Raw genomic sequence first — 15,262 nt, forward strand, 5'->3', positions numbered from 1 at the left:
TTTTTTGCTATGAGCCTCCTACAGCATTGGTCTGCAAGCCTAGTCTCACCAACAGAGAACGTCTCTTTAGTTTTTAACTCAAATATATGCTATTCAGCTACACTGTGTGTGTAGGTCCATCAGACAAAACAAAGACCGTTCTTTAAATACAGATATACTTTGTGTTCATTTAATCTTTCTTGTACCTAGGTGGTTCCATGGTTCTCTCTGGCATCAGCTGTTTTTTCTTGTGGTTTGGGACAAGTGAATCCATGATGATAGGTATGCTGTGCCTCTACAATGGCCTCACCATCTCAGCATGGAACTCCCTAGATGTCATTACTGTGGAGCTGTATCCTACAGACAGAAGGTATGTGTAGATAGGGTTCGCCTAATTTCACTGGCAGTATCTCTATATACCAGCAGAAATGGTAAATATAATTGTTTTAGAATGAGTTTTACAGAGGCTGTGATGTTTTAAGTGAGCTGAATGAATAGGTTGTCTTATGAATAGCAAGCAGAAAAAACAGATTTTTTTTAAACTATTTGATATGTATTTTGCATCAAATATCACCTAACCAGAAAAATACAACAAATGTTGTTTTATATGAGATAAAAGGTCTAACTGCTACTTTTATTTAAAAGACAGCTAATAAGTACTATTTCTGAAAACAGTAATGAAATATTTCTGGGTTTCCCATAGTGCAACTTGCTAAAAAAGACGTAGTGGGTCCAAAATAGCAATATTACTGCATTTGTCTCTTGGCTGTAAAATTGTGGAGTCATAGAATCATAGAATCATAGAATCATAGAATGGCTGGGGTTAGAAGGGACCTTAAAGATCACCTAGCTCCAACCCCCCTGCATAGACATCTTCCACTAGACCAGGTTGTTCAAGGCCCCATCCAGCCTGGCCTTGAATGCTTCCAGGGAAGGGGGCAGCCACAACTTCCTTGGGCAACCTGTTCCTGTGTTTCATCACCTTCAAAGGAAATAATTTTTTCCTAATGCCTAACCTAAATCTCCTCTCTTCAAGTTTTAAACCATTTCTCCTTGTCCTCTCACTACACATGCATGTAAAAATCCCTACCCCAGCTTTCTTGTAGGCCCCCTTCTGATATTGGAAGGCTGCTATAAGGTCACCTTGGAGCCTCCTCTTCTCCAGGCTGAACAATCCCAACTTCCTCAGCCTGGCTTTACAGGGAAGATGCTCCAGCCCTCTGATCATTTTAGTAGCTCTCCTCTGGACACATTCCAGGAGCTCTGTGTCGTTCTTATGTTGAGGACTCTAGAACTGGACACAGTACTCCAGGTGGGGTCTCACAAGAGCACGGTAGAGGGGGAGAACCACCTCCCTCAACCAGCTGTCAATGCTTCTTTTGGTGCACCACAGGACCTGGTTGGCCTTCTGGGCTGCAAGCACACATTGATAGCTCATGTTGAGCTGGTCGACCACCCCTCCCCAAGTCCTTCTCCTCAGGGCTGTCCTTAGTCCTTTCTCCTCCCAGCCTGTATCAGTGATGGCATTACCTCAATTCAGGTGACCAGCCTTGCACTTGGCCTTGTGGCAGTTTGCACAAGTCCACTTCTTGAGCCTGCCAAGGTCCCTCTGGATGGCATCCCTTCCCTCCAGCATGTTGACTTCACCACACAGTTTGGTGAAGGTGCATTCACCACAAATTTGCCGAAGGTGCATTTGATTTCACTGTCCCTGTTGCTGACAAAGATGTTAAATAGCACTGGTGGGAATGAAAATAAAAATTCCTGTCTGAAGCTGAACAGCATCTTCTTGAAGAGACTGTGGCCTTGAACCATGCTGAGTTGTTAATCAGTCTGCTACGAATTTGTATACAGGGTCTCTAGAAGTGTACAAACTCAGTGTTAAGCAGACACGAAAATGTCTCAGCAGCTGCTCCTGAGTCTTCAGGATTCTTGCAGGAAAGCTCAGGACAATTTTAATGTCCTGCATACAATGCTGCTAGATGACATAGGAATTTTTTTCCAGATACAGCATATTTTTAATGATGATCTTATGTCCATTGTCTGAAGGAAGAACAGTTGAGTTATGCATTGTTTCATGTTGAGTGTAAAAATTTAAAAGATTCATTTTCTTCCATAGATTGGGATTTTTTTCCCCCATCCGCGCCCCTCCTTAAACAAATCAGGCCTAAAATTGTCCAGATTCATGCTAAGGGACCTTTTACAGCTCTATTCATTATGCCATTCACCAGAAATTTCAAAATAGTTAAAAATACTTCCAGTTTATAAACACATGATGTTGGCTGGCAAGTCAAAGTTTTTGGACAGAAGTAGAACTGCCTCTAGTACTGCCCATCAGAAGCTAAAACTGTAGACTGAGTTCTCTGTTTTCCTTTCATTTTAAAATATGTGCTTTTTCACACAAGAAATTGATGTCTATCATTGTGGTTGTATTAAATAACCATAGTAGGTTACTTATGGATCCAAAGCACTAAGTTTTAGTATTAAATGGTACTGGTACAGCTCAGCAAATTACTCAGAAAATTTCCCTCAGAAAGCAGTCTGGGCACTGGCAAGAACTATTCCATCATCCAAACTCTATGATATAATCCTAATAAATATCCTTTAGAAATAGCCACCTTTTTTGTATTCCTGAATATAACAGCCACAAAAGAAAAATAACTGGGTAACTCAAAGATTTTAATGGGAAAAAAATAATCATCATTACCATGAATGATAAAAAGAATGCAACTGATATCTGTTCTAGGGCATCTAGTAGCTAACAGTTGTTTTTTAACGGTTTCTGCTAGCTTTGAGATTGCATGAAATTCTTCCTAATTCTTCTTTCTTTACGAGCTTCTTTGTGCAGTAATAGCTGTCTGGAATTTCACCTCAGAAATTTACTTGCAGATGACTTATCAGGGTTTTTTCCAGTAACTCGGATAGAAAACTCATCATTTTACATTATTAGAAGTCTGATAAACCAAATCTATCTGTGGCAGGAAAGACATTGCTGATGTACACTCTGGATGGGATTTTTCCTCAAAAGATCCAGAAGTGATGAAACCATCTCTGCCAGTTTTCCCGTCTGGTTTATAAGGAAATGAACAATTCTAGAAGTCACTTCCTATATACTTTTTTTTTGTGGGTTTTTTTGTTTTGTTTTGTTTGTTTTTGTTGTTGTTGTTGTTGTTGTTTGTTTTGTTTTTGTTTTATTTTCCAAAAAGCTATTTGGCAGTTATTGCTTGAAGGGGCTCAAAACTTCCCTCTCAGAATTTTCACTCGGGTATTATTTCTGTACAGGCCGGATACATTTTAGCAGCCACTACTGCCCACCTCTGATACTCCTCCAGTCTTTCTGTAGCCTGGCATGACTTACCACTCTTTGCTGGGACTTCTCAACTTCTGCAAGTAGCTATAGGGCTGAAGAGTCTTTCCAGGCACATGTCATTCATGCTTAAAATTATGTCTACTTTCTCTTCAAATCTGCATCCAGAGTGAGTCTGGTCCTGAAACTGGCTCCCAGTTTTCCCTCAGAAAGCAGTCTGGGCACAGCAAGTTTGCTCTCTCTGCCACCATCTTACTCTTCCAATATGTGCTTTTCACTTACTCCTAATCAGTGAAATGACCACAAACCCCCAGCATCTGGAAGTGGGACTGGAAGAAAAGTGTGTGGAAGGAGGCCAGTTCATGCTACCATCCACAAGAGACCACGCTGGGCAGCCCCTCCTTTTCCTCCTGCAAAACTCCTCTTGGAGAGCAGCCAGGTGACAAACAGCTGGGGCTTTGCCAGTGTCATGCAGAGTAATACAAAAGGTGTTTCATAAATTGTACTCCAGGTTACTTAAGGATCACGCTGGCTTATTGCCAGGTAGGGGTGTGGTGAGCAGTTTGGGAAAGTGCAGTTTATATGATACATGGCACACATTTCAGTTTGCTCTTCATCAGCTGCCTGCAGGACAGAGTTAAATTTGCTTCAAAATCTTAGCAGATTTGTTTTTTATATGCATTCACACTCATCTAGCTATTTACATTTTAATTTACTAATGCCTACATTAGAGCTTATTAAGTAGTGCACCATATATTCTTGATGGTTACTTTCAAATGTTATGCCGTTTAGCGTAGCTTTTGCCTGCATGTTCTTTATAAAACCACAGCTAATTTGCATATCTGCTAAATAAGATATGTTAAATGCTGGATAGATTTCAAACAGTTCTCAGGGAGGTGACCAGAGAATGTAAGCTCTAAATTGTGTTAAAAAGCGAATATATATTACTAACGCTAGTCATAGCTAGGTTTCTGTCTTCAAGGTGACATGAATGGTGGTAAAAAATAATCATTTAATATTTTTTCTTAATTTTATTTTTTTACCTTTCAATACATAAATTTTCAAGAACACTCATGATAACTGGCTATAAACTGGATGTTTTTAAAGTTTACCCTGGCCCACAGTGTAAAGAAATTAAAGCATCTTTTGTCTCATCATTTTTTTCCCCCTTTTGCCTTATCTTCCTAATTGCCTATGCTACTCCAGACTACTCAGCAGGTTCTGAAAAGTCTTTGGTTGCTTCTAATCCTCTAGAAGGCCAGACCAAACTATTCCATAACCCAGGAAACTCTGCTCTGAAGGAGAGTTTCTAAATATCTTGCGAATATTTTTGGGTGCTCCTAGAGTGCTCTTACTCTTTCATAAATTTTCTGGATTTTCCAAACACTGCTGAAAGGGTCTGACACAGAACTTGACACACAGAGGAAAAGGAAATGGTGAAAAATGATGTTAGGTGCTCAACTTGAGACATGTGGTACCAGCAAACCCAATCTCTGAGCATTTCAGAAGAGGCAATGGGCTGAATGTTTGAATTTTACAGTGTCTGTAAGTGCTCAGCATTCAGCAAACCTGAAAATGTTAAGCTGAGCACCCAGAAAATGTGAAATGCATACTTAATGTCAATTTAGTTAGTTTTAAATTACTTGCTTGCATCATGTACTACTTCTGCTGCAGGGATAAAGGTTGTATCCTTTGTCCTGACAGCACTAAACTATCTTAAACATGAGACTGCTTTCTCATCTTGCAATCCCCAACCTTATTCACAGTGCACCCTCCGGATTTTGTAGCAGATGAGGGAAATCAAGTTTTCTTCACTACATATATATTTTACCCTCAAGGTGTCTTTGTTCTGTTCATTAGCAGAGTGATGGGGAAAACCAACCTTGTGTGATGAGGTAATTGTGGCTTGTGTTGTAATGTGTGTGCCCAAGGGGCTTGCAGTAACATTGCACAGCTTCCTAGGTCTGCCTGTAATATGAATATGAATGGAAGCCAGTTAAAAATCTCTGAAGAAGTAACACTTAGGAGAATGTTATGACTTGAAAATGCAATTGTTATTTCCACATAAATAATAAATATATTCTTGTGAGATAACTTGAGAGTCACCAACTTTGTAAGACAAGACTACTGTCAAAGTGTGGGTACAACAAACAACACAAACCCTAACAGAAAGTGGAATAGAAATAGGTTATGTCCCACAGAGTAAATGAAGGTCAGATTGCATCAGATAACGAACAATTCATCAGTTTTATTACAGCTGCCAGACATCTGGGCTTGAATCTTGGCCAAGAATATTTAGAATTCTAGGTGAGTTATAAAATGAAGTAATCTTGTTTTGACTTTTTCTAATACCTCTAAAAAAGATTGTAAGGATTTGATCATAATTAAGAAATGTTACTCATTTTTCGTTTTTGAGCCCAGAGAATCTGTCTGCAGAATAATAAACATTATTCACAAACTACCTTAAGTCCAATTTTGTATTATTGTGAGGAGTTTTCTATTCCTTTGAATCATAACAGCAGTCATAGGTAGACTTCCTTACAGCTATTTTCTACTGCCATCCTGTGGATGTGATTCTACTGTCTTTGCTGCAAATTCACATTAACATCTTTAAGCATGACATGCTGGACCTGTACAATGCCTTCAACCACAGATTCCACAGTTTTGAGCACTGTGTGCTCTAAGTGGCCACGCTATGATATACATCTCTGTACTTATTTTTTAAATGATCCTTAAAAGCCTGGACATTAGAAAATTTTTCATAGCACATTCATAAACTCAGTTTTAGTAGACTTTGCCTATTATCAACAACTACAAAAGCATTATTCGGCCTTTTTTGTGACTAGCTGGGTAGGCTTAGCCCTAGCTCTAGCAAGGAAGTTATGAAATATCAATGTGACACATTCAGTAGCAATCCCGTGCAGGACAGTGAAGTTTTCAGATCGGCTGACTGTCAGCAACAGAACAGAAAAAGTGGGCCTGAAGTATTTTATGTAGGAATATAAGCACCTGATCAAGCAGAAGTATATGTGGCAACCAGGTAACAAACTCTTTTAATCTAAAGGCGTAGATAATCTTTCTCATTTTAACTGTTTGCACTCTTTGCTATTTTTATGTGGGGTTTGACTGAAAGGGAGCTAAGCTGTTTTCTTTATTGCAGTTTTCCCAGCAAAAGAAGTAACATACATTGAGGAAAATTCTTATTCCCTAACATCCTTTATCTTATAACAGCTTTATCTTATATCTGATCCTTTTAAAGTACTTCTATATTTTTATCATATCAAAACTACAGTCCTGAGTTTTGGGGTTGCTTTTTTTATGGTTGTTTTTGACTTCACCACCATCACCTTACTGAAGTGCCTGAAGGATTTAAAGGTGTTTTCAAGCTGGACAATGGACTCTTGACTAGTAATAAGGATTCCTCCTGGAGTAAACCCACATTTTTTCGTGAATGCTTCACCCAGTAACTGACCAAGACAGCAGAAATTGGTGTATATAATACAAAGGCTTTATGCGTTTGGATTTTTCCACTTAATTAATTCATGATGCTGAGCTGACACATCACATATTTTTTGATCATATGCAGACTTCCCAGACACTAGCACTTTTCTGAAACACTGTAACAGAAACTGTAATAGTACTGTAAAAGAAAACTACTGATAAATATGTATGTGAACTGCAGTATATCTTCTGTCTGTTTATTTCAGTTCAGTAGAATTAACTATTAAGACATGGTTTTATATAGCTTTTAGCTTGTTTTAATCACACACATTCTCCTAAGAAAGGTGTTTAAAAAACAGCAAATCTGAATTTTCTATCATTAGAGCTAAACTGTTGGCTTAATGGCTTTGTTCTGACTATTAGTCCAGAACAAATTCAAATTTAAAGGTATGGAAATTGAAGGATATGAAGGCAGAAAGTTGAACAGTAAGGATGCTTTTCAGATGGAGGTTGCAACAACATTTCTTAAGCCTGTAAAAATGTTACTGTTCCCTCCACTGATGTGCATGTTTTTCACAAAAGGACATGCCTAAGAACTGCTTTAAGATTAAAAGATTGAACTTCTGCTGTTTTGTTCATTTTTTATCACCAGAATATCCAAAGGCTTTGTATTACTCTTCACTGTTTATAATTTGATAACATTAATGGAATTAGATTTACAACTGGAAAAATCGAATAAATCAATTTTAAAAAGCAGAACTGTTTTTCAGTGCCAACAAATTACCTTAATTTTGTTCAGATATAAGAAATGTTATATTGAAAAAATTACTTTAAAATCTTAATAACATAATTTGGAGTATATAACCTATAATAGATCTAAATCACAGTGGCAGCCTAAAATGTGCTATCTGTAAATTCAGCACATGAAAAGAAGTGGTCCAAATTGCTCAGAAAATTGTATTGCAACTGCTATTATAACTACTTGATATAAGGAAATAGCATCTGTGAAACTGCTTACCTTTATAAGGCAATATAAAATAACACTGAATGTGAGTACAGCATGCCCATATATTTTGTGCTTTTGCCTTTCCAAGGATTTCCTGCCTGTACTTATACAAATTTTCTTTGGTTAGATCTATGTATTCTTTGGAGAGTTTTGGTATCTCTCTGAGGTTGTTGGTGACTAGGCGCCTGTTTGCTGTACGTGAGCACTTTCTTTTTCCTGATATTGTTATTTGGGAGCAAGTTTGGTTTTACATCAGAAGTGGCAGCTGAAGAAATCATGTTTACCTGTGCAGCCACTGCTCTCAACCAGTCGCCATCATAATTTCAGAAATACTTTCTGCATGTAAACCAGTCTGAAATTAGAAGAATTATGACTCTTAGCCTCTCCTTCTTCCCAGAACTTGTTCAAAATAGTTGCAGACTGTTGTTATACTAGCACTCTGGTTTCCAGGCTGGGTGTGTTGTCTTTAACCTCCTCCTACCTATTTGCTATAAAGTCTATTTTATGACAGTTTTCCTCTTCATGCTCCTCCCTCCTATCTGTACTCTCGATCACTCTAGATGATGTGTCAGTCTGGATCTCCTTCTCTCTCAAGAGTTTCTGCAGGTCAAGCTCCTCCAGACACACCTCTGCTGTTTCACTTGATCTGCCCTTGTAGAGCATATGTTTCTCTGGCAGAGATTTGATGATCTTCTCATAGGCTTTGAAAGGTTACTACAGTAGTGTGACTCTTTGCTGCTTCCTTCAGTGTATCTCCCACTCCTCCTTTGGACTGATTGAGTAATCAACGGGCAAGTCTTAACTTTCACATTTCTTCTCTGAGGGAGGCATTTTCAAGGAGCTGCTGAAAATTTCTCTTTATTGAAAGGCTTCACAAGTAATTCTTTCAAGGTTTCATTTCCTGCTTTCACTCATTGTACTCCCAGGTATCCCTCACCAGTCTGCAATGTCAGACATGTGATGTGGCTTTGGAGGCTGGTATGTCCAAGATGTGCATTTTTAGCTTTTTTTGGCATGAAGTATTACATAGAAGTACTGCAGGTGTAATCAAATTTAGAAAAAAAAAAAAAGGCACATAAGGGCTTTGATCATTTAGGAGACATATCTAAGTCTCTTCTGCTTGTTTTTTCACTATGTTTCTAGGCAGTTTCTGCTCTGCCATCAGAATGACCTGTCTTTCCTTCCTTAGATATTGCTGATACTTACTGTCATGCAGTATCTGGACAGGTGTCATGCTCTGCACACAGAGGAGTTATGGGAACTTCAGAAAAAATAATAATTGCTTTGCTAAAGCTCAGGTATAGAGACTAATGTGTTTTGTCATGGTTCAGCAAACATATACAGTACACAGAGCTGACAGAACTGACACTGGAACAATAAGGATCTACTCTTCTGATTTTACTTCTATAATGTTTTAAGCAAAGAAGTTGGACTTTGGTCTGCAACCATGGGCAAATAAATATTTAAAATTAACTGAAAAAAACCCTTTGTGAAGGTATATTTATTAGTCTGTCCCATGTCTTAATGCTGTTCTGCAAACGTCCTTTTAACTGATATAAGAATTCTATAGGCAAACTACCATTTCTTTAAATTATCACATTTCTGAATCATGTAAAGATCCTGGAGTTGACTCCCTGGATTAAATACGAAGCTTCTTAATGCTTTTGCTCTAACTTTTGTTTCTTAGAGCAAACAAGAGTGATTAGAAGGAACTAGATCTACTGTCACCATTCTTTTAGTGCACGTCCTCAAATATACCAGGACTGGTATAACTATGAAGAAGAGTAGATCAGATAGTCAGGGCATGAGTGGTGCTGAAACCCTCTATATGCTGGACCCCTCTACTAGGCAGAAGCTTTTACCTCTCCGTCACTATAGGACTTCAATGTAGGACACTGAAGGGCCTGACTTATTGACCCCATCGAGATCCAGTGGCCAGCTCTGCAGTAGAGCAGAAGAGAAAAAATAGTGGCACTCTGGGTTATGGCAATGTCCAGAGGCTGCTTGAGGGAGAGGATCCTTTCTCCCTTGATACTTGCATTTGCTTTTACACAAATTAAAAAATAGTTCCATGAAGAACATTGACAGTTTATATCCTTGCTGTCAGCTGGGACTGAATCTGCTTACTTCAAGCTGATTCTCCGGGCTGCTCTCTAGATTCTCCAGTAGAAGTTTCTTAAAATTACTTCCTATCAGGTGATATCTGAACACAGAACTTCTTCCTGTCCTTCACATGCACTTCAGTGCAATGTCTGGGATGTCTTTTAGTCACTCAGACCATTCGCACTTCTGCTAATCCCTGCTGTTTGGACTGGAGGCTTTTTCCTTAAAGTGGAAGCAGATCATATTAGGAAGAAAGAAGCATTTTGTTCTGAAAAGAAGTTTCTATCCTCTTCATTCTTACTATTTTATTCCAGTGAGCACGATGTGAGCACTGCCTAGTCCCTCTCTCTTTTGCTTGTAAGACATTTGAGAAATGGCAATGATTCTACTATAATGAAGATATTTTTGGTAGGACAGTTTTGGTAGGACATATTTATTCCAGCAACTATGAAATCATGCAGTCATGTCAAAAAAGCATTTATTAATATCATGGTAGTTTGCCCAGGTCATACTTTCTCTATTTCCTTTTCCTTTTTTTTCAAAGTTTCACAGATACCTCTTCTGCACTGTCTAGGGGTTTTATTAGGCTCTGTTCTCTTTAGCTCTAAGAGATAGTAATTCATTATAATTGGAAGCCTCATAATCCTTTTGAAAAAACACTAGTTGAACATGTATGCCACCCATAAGAAATCCATATCTATTCAGTACCCCAAGATTATTATCCTTATATTTTGGTGATTTTTTTCCAAATCACCAAGTAGCTCTCTATTTCCCACCTCCTGTCTCCCAGTCCAGCATTTTAAGAGTTACTGAATTTCCATTTACAAGTCCTTTGTTCTACTGTAGAGGTTTAAAGTTACCTATTCAGTCATTCCTTTCAAATTTTGGTCCCTGAGGCAGCAGAATAAATTTGCCTCAATACATACCATAGCAGTGAGCTTTGATTTTGTATTATAAAGACAAGAACAGAATCATTGTTGGCAAAAGTTCTATTTAAGATATTGGGGCTATACTGATGTATTCCCACTGAGGATTTGTCTCAAAGGGGTTTACTCTTTCACCCACTTTTAACCTTTTATTTTCTTTTTCTTTTCTTTTAGGTCAACAGGATTTGGCTTTTTGAATGCACTATGCAAAGCAGCAGCTGTACTTGGAAACTTAATATTTGGTTCCCTTGTTGGTATCACCAAAGCAATCCCTATTCTCCTTGCTTCTACTGTTTTAGTGTGTGGAGGTCTGGTAGGACTTAGGCTTCCTGACACAAGAACACAGGTGTTGATGTAACTGGGAAAAGCCATTTGCTATTTATTTCTTTCTTCATACAAATTTCAGCTTTCCTGACTGATGGTGCAAAGGCTTCAGATTCTCAATTCTTAGTAGAGTGTTCAGATGTCAGAAATAAAACTCAAAAAATACTTGGAGTGGCAGAGATTTAGAAACCTCTGTATGAAAGTTTAAATTTCACTTTTGTTCACTTGCATATACTGCTACTCAAAACCACTTAAATTCAAATTGCAAAGCTACCTCTTAAAACACTGTCAGTGACATGTCTGGAAAGGTAGAAACCATACTGATAATTCGATATTTAAAAGGCAAGCAGTCACACAATTTAAAAATAGATGACAAATTTGGCCATGGCATTGTGAACTTCAGTAATAAGATAGACATGCGAGTCAATTGCGTAGCAGTGTTGGTGCAGAGTAGGTAATATTACATGCATCAATGCATGAAGCATTAATTGGGAAATTCTAGAGACTGCATCAGTACTGAGAATAATGACTTTCTGTCGCTGTCCTTATGTGGTAAAAACCTGTAGCACTGCCCCATTTTTGGGAAATCTTTTTAGGTAGATTCAATCTAAAGTAAAAAATGCCAACTACACCCCACAACTGCTGAGGAGAAGGCAACAGATCCTGCGAGGAGACAAAAAAAACCTCTATGGGTGAGCAGCAATGAGAATAATAAAGTAAGCACTTTCACTTTTTGCTGCTTATCCCCCAGGAAAAATATTGTTTTATTCTCACTTGTGGCACCTTCTAATATTCTGTAATCTGGGATATCTTTGCTGTTTTAAAACAGTGACTTTGTCTTAATCTGGGAAGGAGTCCATGCAAATACTTTTTGTTGTTTTAAGTATGAATGAAAGCAGAATCAGGCCACTGAACTATATGAAAAGCAAGATACTTTCAGAAAAGTTGATATTTACTTTCCTGAAATATTTTTTTTTCATCACAGAATGGTTACAAAAGTAAGTGGGTTCAGAATGCCACCTAGTAAATTTAGGCAGGCTGTGACTTCAAAAAAGAATATAATATAATTGAAACATCTCAGAAGATTTATTTAGAATAATGTCAAAACAAAGAAAAACAAGAATAAAACCCCCACCTTCATTATTTTCATAGTTTACACACTTGTTTATATAACAATTTTCTCTGCTGGTTTTCAGTAGTTCTGGAGATAACTCACCATTTAACACTTTCAAATATCTCTCTGAAAGGCCATTAGGAAAGAAGCCATGCGAAAGCTGCAGATAGTGGTAATGTCTATTAGACTAAGTGCAAAGATGGAAAGTAAGTAGTTAGTATGTTCCTTATAAGCCATATTCTGTGAACTGTTTTGGATTACAGCAAAGAGCTCTTCACCAGTCCTACTGCTCTGCAAAAGTCTGTGAGTACTCTTTCAAACATTAGCATTAAAAATTAAACAGAAATACATCTGTAACATTAACAAACAAAAGAGGAAGATCCTTTGACATCAGAGTCTGGTAATAGGACAACTTATACTAGCTGATGAACTGTCTGGAGTTTTAATTTTCATGTCCACAAAAGGAGATAATTTGTTACATTTAAAGTTCACTGGTTAGTTTACTGATTCTGGAAGTCGTCATTTCTGTTTATTAACAAACTCCTGTGCTACACATCATTGCACCAGAATGTTAGACCAATATGTGGTTTCATGCTATTAATGAATGAGAAGAGTGGCTGAATTAAAACAAAAAAACAAACAAACAAACCAAACCAAAAACAAAACAATAAAAAACAAATTAAAAAAATCCTAAAAACCAAAACAAAAAATAATAATAAAAAAAAAAAGAAAAAAATTATAAACCAACCAAACAAAAACATGTGAGTATGGAAAACTAGTGGGAAATTTTTTGATTTTGATAATTTAAATGTGATACAGTAAGAAACAAAGTTTAGGAAGTATGTTTATTTTTCAGCATAAACGGTCAAGATATTTGAGATTATATACTTTGCATTGAAGTCTTACTTAAACATGTGTTTTAAATTTCTAATCGACTTTAAACTAAAGGAGGAAGAATTATTTTTCACCAGTTTCCTGGTTAAAAAATTAGCTGGCATTACTTTTGCATTTGTGGCCAATAGTCATAGCATTAGTATTATTCTAAGACTTTTCTCCAAGTAGAATTGCATTTGAGCCCTGTTTCTTTGTGCTGTTCATTAGTAGCATGTGTCCACCTCCTTGTAGCTACTGCACAGCTCATGTTGAAGTCTGAAGCCTCTGTACATCATTGGAGCAAAGATTAACAGCAGTGGTGAAATATTACGTTTTCTTGCTATGCACTGTTCATTTAAAAGTCATATATTCTGTCCATCTCTGAATGTAGTTCTGAAGAACATTCACACTCAGCACTTCATGCCACCCGGCCATTATGGAAGTGGTGGGCCACAGAAAAATAAGGTTAAACTTTTAGGAGCTATGGGGGTTTCAAGGCTAACACACTAAAATCTCATTACATGTAAAATTATGCTGATCTCAATGCTCATTCTTATTCTAAACCCTGAATACATCATCAATATGTGATTAAGTCTGGATGAAGTGCAGCAGCATAAGTCCATTCACTTACGTCTCACACAAAGGGTCACTTAATGGTCTGTTTAGATCCGTGATAGACCACAGAGAACCAAGCTTGGTAACATTTGTGTATTAGAGCTGTCAAACTCATACAATTAAAACTACGTATTTGTCTGCTTCTAATTGGAAAATCATTTCTGTCTAAATTGAAGAAGGATATAAAGATATAAGTAGGCTTTAAGACCTAGAGGTCTAGTGCTCCTCCCCTGTAAAGCTGAAAGGCTCATCCCAACAACAGCAATGAAAAAAAAAAAAAAGTACAATGGTCCCTGAAGACAGAGAAGACTGACAGCATTAGAAAAATACTAACCATGATGGTCAAATACTTTAAAATTTGAAAGCTGTCCACAAAAGAAACTACATAGTCTCATTTTTGGATGGATAAAAATAAAACAAAATAAATTTTTAAAATTACCCCCAAAACTTAATTAGTTAATTAGTTTTACTTGCAGATTTTCAGATAGTAGAACTTGGCTTAGTAGTCTCTTATTTTATTAATTGTGTTTGTACTTTTTAATCAGGTACTTCATGTTAGCTAGATTCATGTTAGTACTTTGTTGGCTGGAAGTGCATGCTGCAACGTTTGGTATGCATTGCATGTATTCTTGAGTACAAGAGTCTTGGCAAAGGAAGTTTCAGGAGTGCTTGAAGGGGTTTGCTAATGAATGATAGATTGGAAAGCCTTGTTCCTCTGTGCTTGATTTTGGCCAGTGCCCTTCCAGAGGTGTATACTACAAAACTTGGACACAGGTGAAGCAGTGTTGATGCTCCTTCCTGATGGCTCCATTAAACTGCTGTTTGTTCATCATTCTAGAGAAGTGGGGCAAAGTAGGATTGCTACCACTTTTCTGTTTCTCTTCATTCCATTCCATTCATTCCATCTCAAATCACTTTTCTCACCAGAGGAACAATTTTAAAGAAAGCCAAAACTCACTGCTTCTGCTCTGACTTTTTTCTGACTTCACAGTAACATTCAATAAGATGCTTCTCCACATATCTTTTACAATTTGGCCATCTCTTGTTAAACCAAGATGGAAAGCAAAGCCCTTCAGACAATCTCGCCTTTTTAAGGCAGCCAGATTTGATATTTTCCTACATATCTAGGAGGCTGAACTAACACAAGCAGGTCCTCTCACAATGGCCCTTGTTGGCCTGCTCCTTTTGTGTGTGCATATATGGGGGAATCTTCTTGTCTGTGCACTTAGCTTATGGTAATATGTAGTATCTACAATATCATGCTAATACAAACTACAAGCCATGTTCCTTTTTAATAATCTGGAAATGCAATTGAAATTGCAATCACAATATTAAAATATGATTCCTTATGCTCAGGAGGTCAAAGACACAAAAAGTTAAATGCTCCACTTCCTCTGGAGTCTTGAAAGAAAACACATGTTCAGGAATCATATTCCAGTAGAAACCATGTCTGAGAGACTCCTTTTCCTCTGCATTTCCTGCCTTCTTGTTCATTTAACTCAGTGTAAAATATTAGGTATTTGCTGAATTGGTACCTTCCAGTGCTCTAGTTTGGGAAATATGGCATGAAAAGG

General features: G+C 37.5%; 1 protein-coding gene across 1 annotated transcript in view; it reads left to right on the forward strand.

Moving 5' to 3' along the window:
* SV2C (synaptic vesicle glycoprotein 2C) overlaps positions 1–14,704 on the forward strand; it is a 115,074-nt gene extending 100,370 nt beyond the window's left edge. The window contains exons 12-13 of the mRNA XM_071730658.1: positions 190–349; positions 10,937–14,704. Of these exons, the coding sequence (XP_071586759.1) occupies positions 190–349; positions 10,937–11,120 (344 nt within the window). The 3' untranslated portion in view covers positions 11,121–14,704. The remainder of the gene's footprint in view (positions 1–189; positions 350–10,936) is intronic.
* The last annotated feature ends 558 nt before the right edge of the window (positions 14,705–15,262 follow it).

The sequence above is a fragment of the Heliangelus exortis genome, chromosome Z (assembly GCF_036169615.1).
Source record: "Heliangelus exortis chromosome Z, bHelExo1.hap1, whole genome shotgun sequence".
NCBI classification, from domain to species: Eukaryota; Metazoa; Chordata; class Aves; order Apodiformes; family Trochilidae; genus Heliangelus; species Heliangelus exortis.